Source organism: Sinocyclocheilus rhinocerous, unplaced genomic scaffold (genome assembly GCF_001515625.1).
Source record: "Sinocyclocheilus rhinocerous isolate Xijiao unplaced genomic scaffold, SAMN03320098_v1.1 scaffold1168, whole genome shotgun sequence".
NCBI lineage: Eukaryota > Metazoa > Chordata > Actinopteri > Cypriniformes > Cyprinidae > Sinocyclocheilus > Sinocyclocheilus rhinocerous.
The window spans coordinates 1,393,596-1,403,586 of NW_015650373.1; the positions used below are offsets into that span (position 1 = coordinate 1,393,596).

General features: G+C 35.8%; 1 protein-coding gene across 1 annotated transcript in view; it reads right to left on the reverse strand.

Annotated features, from left to right (window-relative positions):
• LOC107711926 (AMP deaminase 2-like) overlaps nucleotides 1-9,991 on the reverse strand; it is a 26,883-nt gene that overhangs the window by 6,976 nt on the left and 9,916 nt on the right. The window contains exons 12-22 of the mRNA XM_016517017.1: nucleotides 9,146-9,214; nucleotides 8,956-9,064; nucleotides 6,638-6,827; nucleotides 5,717-5,843; nucleotides 3,937-4,026; nucleotides 3,448-3,577; nucleotides 3,098-3,292; nucleotides 1,805-1,936; nucleotides 1,531-1,694; nucleotides 713-839; nucleotides 126-289 (exon numbers count right to left, since the gene is read on the reverse strand). Coding sequence (XP_016372503.1) covers nucleotides 126-289; nucleotides 713-839; nucleotides 1,531-1,694; nucleotides 1,805-1,936; nucleotides 3,098-3,292; nucleotides 3,448-3,577; nucleotides 3,937-4,026; nucleotides 5,717-5,843; nucleotides 6,638-6,827; nucleotides 8,956-9,064; nucleotides 9,146-9,214 — 1,497 coding nt within the window. The remainder of the gene's footprint in view (nucleotides 1-125; nucleotides 290-712; nucleotides 840-1,530; nucleotides 1,695-1,804; nucleotides 1,937-3,097; nucleotides 3,293-3,447; nucleotides 3,578-3,936; nucleotides 4,027-5,716; nucleotides 5,844-6,637; nucleotides 6,828-8,955; nucleotides 9,065-9,145; nucleotides 9,215-9,991) is intronic.

Genomic DNA, 9,991 nt, shown 5'->3' on the forward strand with positions numbered 1-9,991 from the left:
AATCCATCTTTCAAAAAAAAAAAAAAAAAAAAAACCTCAATTTTAATTGGTATAAAATACATTTTTACCTTAATTAATATACTGTATTGTGGTAAACAAAATATGCACTTAGGTGCATCAAATACCTGCGCAGGTGGTTGAGTACAGTCATATTCGCATACATATAGTACAGATAATACGAGTATGGAGGATTGTCCTCCTCCGTCCAGTTCACAGGTTTTGGACTGTCCAGGTTAAAGATGCGATGCTCAGGTTTTGACTCATCATCCACACTATCAAACCCCATAACCTGAAGGGCACATCAACATTCAATCTCACAATACAATGAAACTGTGATCATACTTGTTGATAATCTGATTTTATTTATACACAGGGTGAATAGTGATAGTTTTATTTTGTGGAGTAAAATGGGACCGTTGATTTAACCACTGAAATTAAACTTTAAATGACAGACACTTTCTTACAAGCAACTTAAGAGGCAACTTACAGCCTTTTTATAGGGACAATAATAAATGTATGTGCCAGGGGTTGAATCTTTGGGTTACTAGGCCAGATCATTAACCACTACCGCCACCCCTTGTCTTCTAAAGAAAAAGGTAGTAAGTGTAAAATCAAATGCAAACGCAATGTATGCTTCTGCTCCACAGAAGCACATTTACATATAATTGTACACTCAAGCTTTACTACTGTACATTACTAAAAGTTCACTCACATGTTGCAGAAAGAGATGCAGCTGTGGGTGGCTGCTGGGATTCACAGTGACCTCAAACAGAGGCATAAAAATGTTCTCTAGCATCTCCTGGAAGTTAGATAGCTGCTTTTTGGTGTGGTACACATCGCTGTAAAGGAAGGGAACAGCCTGTTACCTGTTATCTTAGTGATGTTTTTAATTTAGTCTGAAATGTATATTTTATGTGCAGTGAAAAAAACATTTGGAAATAAGACCACTTATTTAGGTGCTTTTCAATGTAATAATAATATACACCACTGTTCAAATGTTTGGGGTCTGTAAGATATTTTTTTAAGAAAAATAGCTTTATTCAGCAAGGACACTTTGATAAAAAGTGGAAAATAAATATCAAGGTTTCCACATAACTATTAAGTAGCACAACAGTTTACAACATTGTTAACAATAAGAAATGTTTCTTGAACATCAAATCAGCATATTAGAATGATTTCTGAAGGATCATGTGACACTGAAGACTGGAATAATGACTGCTGACAATTCAACTTTGCCATCACAGGAACAAATTACTTTTTAAAATACATTTAAATAGAAAACAGTTATTTACAATTTTAATAATCGTTCACAATACTACTGTTTTTACTGTACTTTGGATCAAATAAATGCAGCCTTGGTGAACATAAGACACTTCTTCCAAAAACATAAAAAAAATCGTATTGACCCCAAACTTTTAGACAAGAGTAAATATTTGTATTTTTTTATTTTATCAGAGATTTAGGCCTACTGTAGGCATCAGATAAAATACTGCCACTTTATACCGATACTTCTTAATGTTCAGTACTCACAATAACCGGGGCACCTGCACCAGCCAGCGCACATTATCTGAATAAACTTTGTGTTTGACGGCCCACTGAGCCAGTTTATCCCATTCATCTCGTGAGCGGCCGTAGATGGAGAGTCTCAGCTCCACATTCTGATATTTGCTCTCCTCCAGGTCTGCCATCACCTCCTGAAATGCACCAACATACAACTATCAACAGGGGGCACACTTTACCATATGAAACTGAATTCATCCTCAATTTATGTTGTTAACCTCAAAAGATTATAAGGAACAGATACCTTGATTATGTGCCCGAAGTATTTCCCCTCAATATGGTTGTCAGTCTTGATAAAGATTTCTCGGAGGATGGACTCTCCAATTGGGTTGTATTTGGAATTGAATTTATCAAAGCGGTGGAACGTGTTACGGTCCTACAGGAAAGAGAGAATATTTTTATCATTTAAAAAAAGCTTTCCCCCCCCTCATCCTGCTTTCCAAAACTACTTCTTCAATGTTGCCCAATTATTTCCATGTACAATTTAGAGAAGAATCTCATTTAGTAAAGATTTTAATTCACGTGGATTAGGGACCCATTAAACTGTGTGCAACTTTGTACAGCATTCATTTAGAGTCACAGTTTGCATTCAGTAGAGAACAACAGGTCATTTAAGTGTAAACCAATGAAGCTTGTGCGACTGCATCTGCAACTCTGTGCAACATATTTTTAGTGAGAGTGACCTACATCCCACGCAAACTCATTAAGTTTGAAACTCCCACTAAATATTTGACTTGGCATCTACTGTGTGAAACAACTTCAAGTTAACTTTATTTTAAGTTCTTTTAAAACTATTTCATGGTTCTGTGTTATTTCAGTTTTCTGTTCTTTTATGTTCATATTTTTGTTAATAGTCACTTTATTAGGTTTTAATGAATAATTGTTAAGTCAACCAGATATAACATATTAAGCACTACCATTCAAAAGTTTGTGGTCAGTAAGTCTTTTAAGAAATGAATAGCCTACTTTTATTCAACAATGACACATTAATTGGACAAAAAGTGACAGCAAAGACATTTATGATGTTTTGAAATATTTCTATTTTAAATCAATGCTGTTCTTTTGAACTTTCTATTCAACAAAGAATCCTGAAAAAAAGTGTAATATTTTCATTTCAACTGTTTTCAACATTCACAACAAAAATGTTTCTTAAGCACCAAATCAGCATATTAGCATGATTTCTAAAAGATCATGTGACACTGAAGACTAATGAGCAATGACTGCTGAAAATTTAGCTTTGCAATCACAGGAATAAAATTTTAATAATATAATAATTACAATATTTCACAATTATATTTCACAATATTACTGTTTTTACGGTAGTTTTGATTAAATCTTGGTGAACATAAGAGACCTCTTTCAAAAATATAAAAATCTGTAAGCCCCAAACATTTTAACAGTAGTGTATTCACAACTGTAGTGTATATTCAGTTTCTATTATTATTATTATTGATTATTATGTCTAATTGCTAGTGATGGTATAAGTATTTTTTCTAACCACTGATGGCATGTGTATAAGTACCTCTACAGTTCTTACCGCATGCATATCCAGAGTGTCTACGCTGAGGTCAAAGGCCGTCAGGTTCATGCTCTCAAACACCTCTGATAGAGTCTGTCCTCGGCCTTGTTCTACATGGACGATTTCACCTGGATATTTCTTCATGGCTCTTTTAATAAAGCGCAGCAGGTGCTTCTGATTCATGCAGGATGAAGCATGGATATGTGTGTCCACCTGAAGGTCAAGATGTCAAAGTTCAATAGTGATAATCACATCACAAGTGAGCAGCAATGATTAATCAAATAATCAGATTTTTCCTGTGACAACCACTAATAAATTTAATGAACTTCAACAAAATGTTTGTGTGTTCATGCCGTTGAATAGCGGACCTTCCTGATGTTGTAGAAATCACGGTGTGGGACTTTCTTCTGTGCTGCCAACTCTTTCATCTCATTTAAGAGAATGTGCATCTGGAACTTGGAGCTGAGGTACTGCAGCCGGCGATAGCAAAAGGATTTCCTGTGTGAAAAATATACAATCGGGAATCTGTATGCTAAACCTAAGGCAGATCAGACCAGTTCTGGCTATTTTTGGGGTTAGATTTAGACTTTGCCACCTCTTCATCTTTGTGACATTATTCAGATTACAAATTAATGACAGGTCTTTATCACAGTGAGGACAGGTTCATTTTTTTTTACATTTCAATCACAGGTTCAAACTGAGGTCAGTACATATTGATTTCAATCAAGCAAAGGAGCCCACTCAGGGATCAGCTCACATTTACAGAATGAGCTGTTTCAATCAGTAATTTGATCATCTTTTCGTGATACTGCTGCATCAGAATGGAAACAAACCTCACAGTGTTCAGTACAACTTACACTGGCCCGTTAATGATGAGTGCCATCATCATGTTCATATCAGCTATGTATTCCTGCAGGTCTGGGTACGGCAAGTCCAGCTCTGAGGAACTGATGTACATTATGACCAAACAAAAAGACAAAAAAGACAAAATGTTTAAGGATTAGTTCACTACCAGAACAAACATTTCCTGATAATTTACTCACCACCCCCATGTCATCCAAGATTTTCATGTCTTTCTTTAAGGTTTCTGAGGAAAGCATTCCAGGATTTTTCTCCATATTATGGACTTTAAAGGTCCAAAGTTTCAGTGCAGCTTCAAAGGGCTCTAAACGATCCCAGCCGAGGAAGAAGTGTCTTATCTAGCGAAACAATCGGTCATTTTCTAAAATAAATAAATAAATAAAATAAAAATGTATATACATTTTAACTACAAATGCTCATCTTGCACTAGCTCCATGATGCGCATCCGCAAATTCGCACATTGTGTAATCACGGAAGGTCACGCACGGTTAGCTCTTTGTCTGTGTACTCCGGTTCAAAAAGGAAGGGTAGGGTGAAAAACTCCATCTCATTTTGTCCTCCAACTTCAAAATCGTCCCGACATCGCTGTTTTACCTTTTTTTAGTGAAGAGCATTTGACTTTCTTTGCACATTTGCTTTGTAAACGCTGGGTCGGTACTTCCGCCTACGTCACGCGTGACCTACGTAATGCATGGAGTCGAGCTAGTGCAAGATGAGCATTTGTGATTAAAATGTATTTAACTTTTTATTTTTATTTTTTAAGAAAATGCCCCATCTCTAGATTATAATTATTTCTGAGCTGGGATCGTGTAAAGTAGCGATCGTGAAATGAAGCTTTGCGAAGCACCGAGGCTTTCCCCTCAACTGTATCATAAAATGGTTCATTACTTGAAGCTTTTCACGTTGCACACTAATGACATCTTGTGGTCAAAGGTGGAAAAAGGTGCCTTTGCGTCCGCAATTTTTGGACTGTTTAATAAAAATTAATACATTTGTGCTATGAAAACTATATAAAGCAATAAAAAAATAAAATGTCGTATGAATGAGTGTGAATAAATTTATGAAAAAAATAAGCATGGGTCATGTAGGCATATATATGATCAAAATAAGTGAAGATTATTGTGGTATTGTCAGTTGAAGTGTTTTTGAAGTGGGGATTAATACAAACTAAACATGCACAAAACTACACATGTACATATTTATTTGTATTATGATTTATTCTTATCAAAGAAGTGAATGACACTTGAAACCTGCACAAGGGGTTCGCGTTATTTGAATCAGAATACGAAGCAGTCACTGATTTTGTGTGTGAAAACTTCGGACGTCACAGATCACGTGGTTATAGCAAAATGAATCAAACTCCGGTACAGTGCTTCACTGTGAGATGTTTGGTTTTTTTGATACAAGTTTCGAAGCCTCTGTGCCGAATGTCACATCACTAGAGCCCTTTGAAGCTGCACTGAAACTGCAATTTGGACCTTCAGCACATTGGCCACCATTGAAGTCCATTATATGGCGAAAAATCCTGGAATGTTTTCCTCAAAAACCTTAATTTCTTTGCGACTGAAGAAAGAAAGACATGAACTTCTTGGATGACATGGGGGTGAGTAAATTATCAGGGAATTTTTATTCTGGAAGTGAACTCCTTTAAATAAATAAAAAAATACAACTACTCCATTCTAGGCACTCCATTTCTAGCTAAACTAAGATATTACACAGATTATCACTGTTGATAACGTTTACAATGGTCAGTGAGTAAACAGGAAGAAGTCTTACTTGTGCGTGTACACATGAACAACACCATCTACCATCTTGCAAGTGTAGCCCAATCCTGGGGGCATGTTGGCAGGGTCTAGCACCTCATAGGGGTGGGTTTCTGAGACAGGAGGGTGGACCGTTGCATCTGTGGAGAACACATGATATAGGCCTAAGAGTGGGAGATGTTGTTTTGTTTTGTAACTGAATATTGATCACACAAAAATTATACTTATACATATAATAAAGTTTGGGGTTGGTAAGATTTTTTTTGTTTTTGAAAGAACATTTTTATGCTCACCAATGCTGCATTTATCTGAACAAAAATACAGTAAAACCAGTGATATTGTGAAATATTTTGGGCTGTCAACGTTAACGCGTTAACGCATGCGATTAATTTTACAATCCTTAACGCGTAATATAAAGGAAACCAGGCTGATTACATCAGAGATTGCAGAGAACAGACTCGCGTTGCATTTTCAGTGAATTATTCATTCCAGTGTGTTTCGCTTTTAAACAAACAAAAAAATTATTAATTCTGTTCATCACGCAAGTCATATGAATTACTTTTATTGTATTTTGTAATTGTGGTGGTAATGATGACAAAATTTCATTTTTGTGAACTACCGCTTTAATGAGCAGAAATGTGTTTGTTCTGTGGTTTAACTGATCATTTGTGGTTCATAAACAGATGCTGAATCTGCAAACAAAGCACATGCCTTCAGTTCTTTCCACAGTTAAGTCAATTCCATGAAATCACTCAGCTGTAAATTATTCCTCTCTTCTAAACGCAGATCAATCCAGTGTGTCTCTCTCTATTGAGTTTAAACACAATCTTAAACTTTTCCATTTACTGTACATTTTAGCTATAAGGTCCTGATTCTTGGACATAAATCATTAATCCTCAGAATACATCCTTCAGAAAACTCTGGTTCAACCCACTTGCAGATACAGAAGACTCCGGCATCTCCTCAAAGGTGTTGAGGTCCAGAGGTTGGCCACCCAGCTGCTCCTGCAGGTAACGTGCTGTAGTCCTACAGAAGCTCTGCATGGACAGAGAGATGTACTTCTCTCTGATGAACAGAGCTTTGACCACACATTTAGCAGCATCCAGCAGGTCAGTGAATGGAACCTGGGGTGTGTGAGAGAAGAAGACTAACTCAAACATTGTCTGTCTGTCCATCTATCTATCAGAGGTGGGGATTTTTCAGTGACCCCTTTCTGCAGGTCAACGATTCATTCACTCAAACGATTTGTTCAACAATACCGATTCATTCAGTTAGGTATGAGTGGGCCAATGATTCATTCACTTAATCATTTCATTAAAAAACACTGAAGCTACCTATTAAAATCATATGCTGTATAATAGGTAGGTAGCGCATTTAGTTTTAAACTAACTTCACAACCGTTACAAAAATGCATTCTATAAAGTATGAATATGGGTATAAAGGAAATTTGGACATACTACATCCACCATGTTGTCGCTGTCATTTTTTTTAATTTTACCTTTATTTAACCAGGAAGTTAACCAGGACTTTTTCAAGAGAGACCTGGCCAAGGTAGCAGCCATACAGCAAGACAATTTAAAAAAACAAGAAGTACACATTACAATAATATTTAAACATCCTCTCAACAAAAACAATCACAAGCTTCCAATACCACTCTCTTTATGATGCCTTTAAATTCACCAATAGACACAAATTTATCTAGTTTTAGATCTTTTTGTAAATTATTCCATGCCCAGGGTGCATAATATGAAAATGCTGTTTTCCCCAGTTCTGTACAAACTTATACGTTAAAAAGCAAACACTTGGAAGAGCGTAGCTGGTAATTGCCAGAACAAAGACAAAGAAGAGTACAGAGATAAGCTGGAAGTTTACCTAGCATTGCTTTATAGATGCAAATGTACCAATGCCGTTTTCTATGTATAGCTAATGATGTCCAACCCACCATCTCATATAGAATGCAATGATGAGTACGGGATTTTGCATTTGTAATAAAACGTAGTGAAGCATGGTATACCGAATCAAGGCTTGTTAAGATAGAGGAGGCCGCATGCATGTATAATATATCACCATAATCAAGCACAGTTAGGAAGGTAGCTTCTAAAAGTTTATTTTTGGCATTAAAAGTAAAATTAGATTTAGCTTTAGTTTGAGCTTCCTGATTAGATTAGATTAGACTGAACAAAAGTTTATCATCAATCCAAATACCCAAGTACTTGTAAGAAGGTACTCTTTCAATAATTTTACCATCAGATGTAAAAATACTAAGATTATCAAGTACTTGTGACTGAGCTTTTGAAAAAACTATAAACTTTGTTTTCTGTGAATTGTGTTCTGTGAATTCATGGGACCTACCAGTGTCAGTTGTGATGCTTCATTGCCAAATACTGTCCCGTCGCTTCATGGGATAGTAAAGTGTTCATCGAATGTGGTAATTTGGCTACTTTTAGAACAATATGAATTCATAAATACTACTCTTTTGGCATACTGTTTTCTGCATACTATATAGTATGGAAGCAGCATGTTTCATTCAGGGAGAAAACAAGTTTAAGCGAATCATTGAATCTTTCACTCAATCGATTAGTTTAAAAACACCGATTCATTCAAAAATGAAACCTCATTTCTTAAAGTCTGTCTGGTAAATGCTTGAGATGCTCAGCAGAATGCTTTGACTTTAAAACAAATTTCTTTGTCAAAACAAAAAAAAAAAGTTACTCACAATATTGTGTCTGAAATGAAAGTTACTGAATATTTACTTCTTAATAATTGAACTCATTTTAAAATAATATCACGTTTGTAATTGTATTGTTGTTCTGAGTATCAGCTGATCTTTTGAACACCAGTAAAATTGCAGGTGATTGCCTAAATCGATTTACATCTTTCTAACCTTTCTCAGGAGACAGTTTTACAGTATAGTGGTTGTAGCAGAAGTCCATTTCTCCTCCAGATACACAGAATTTTAGGTGAAAAAAAGTAAAAAGCAGTTCTAAAATGTTTTATTTATTTATTTTTTTACTATTAACATTCTGTATTTCCCTCTTTCAGCTCCTCTTTTTCTTGTGAAAACCCCTCAGCTGTGTTGCGGTCCCCTCATGCTTCCCTCAAGAGTTTGTGTATTTGTGTGTGGATGTGTGAAACTTGGTTCTCCCTCAGGAGTTTATGTAATGTCTGTAGTGTCCACTTCAGTTCTGTCAACAACATCTTGTTTTTGTATAACAAACAAAACAGTAAAGTGAAAAACAGAGCTGTTGCTACCCCACATTTCTCCTCTCCAGAGATGGCGACTCTCTGATACTCCCTCTCAATGACGAGCTCTCTCTCGGGATAGAGTTCTTTGGGAGCCTGGCTTTGTTCTTTCATATACCTGAGATAGAGTAAAGGTACAGCATGCTGATACTAGTTAAAAAACACTGTGTCTCACATGAATGATCTTAAAGACACTCACTCCAGATCTGTCGCACTGTCAGTTTTCATGAAGTCCTGTTTGGCTCGCAGCAGGATATCAGGCTCAAACCTCAAGAGAAACGGCATTTAATTAACTCGCTGTGGGTCAAAGGTCACATGTGCATACAGAGCATCGAATGTTGGACTAATATTGGCACATGAGTTAATTTTTTATGACACATGCCCAGCTGAAAAGACTCGTACAGTTGGACATCAGCATGTAAGTTGTGCTTCAGTTGCTGGATTACAACATGGGATGTTGATGTTCCCAGCAGGCTATTTAACTACACTAACATTCAAAAGTTTGTAGTCGTTAAAATTTTTAGTGTTTTGAAAGAAGTCTGTTATGCTCATAAAGGCTGCATTTGTTTGATCAAACATACAGTACAACAATATTGTGAAATGTTATCATAATTTTCAACTGTTTTCTATTTTAATACATGTTAAAATGTAATTTATTCCTTTGGTGGCAATGCTGAATTTTAAGCAAATACTTATTCAATTTAGTTTTTTTGTGGCAACAGAGTTACTTTTTTTCCCTGAATGTTTTGATGAATAGAAAGTTCAAAAGTACTTTATTTGGAATATAAATCTTTTTTAACCTTTTACTTTTTTACTTGTCACTTTTAATTCATTTAATGCGTCCTTGCTAAATAAAAGTAATAATTTCTTAAAGGGGTCATCGGATATGATTCTTTAGGGTCTTAATGAAAAGTTTATAACATACTTTGGTTAAAATTTCTCAATGGTAGTGTAAAACAACACCCTTTTTATCCGGTCTAAAACGGCTCTTTTCAGAGCAAGCGGTTTTGTTGCATGCCGCTTTAAATGCTAATGAGCTCTGCTG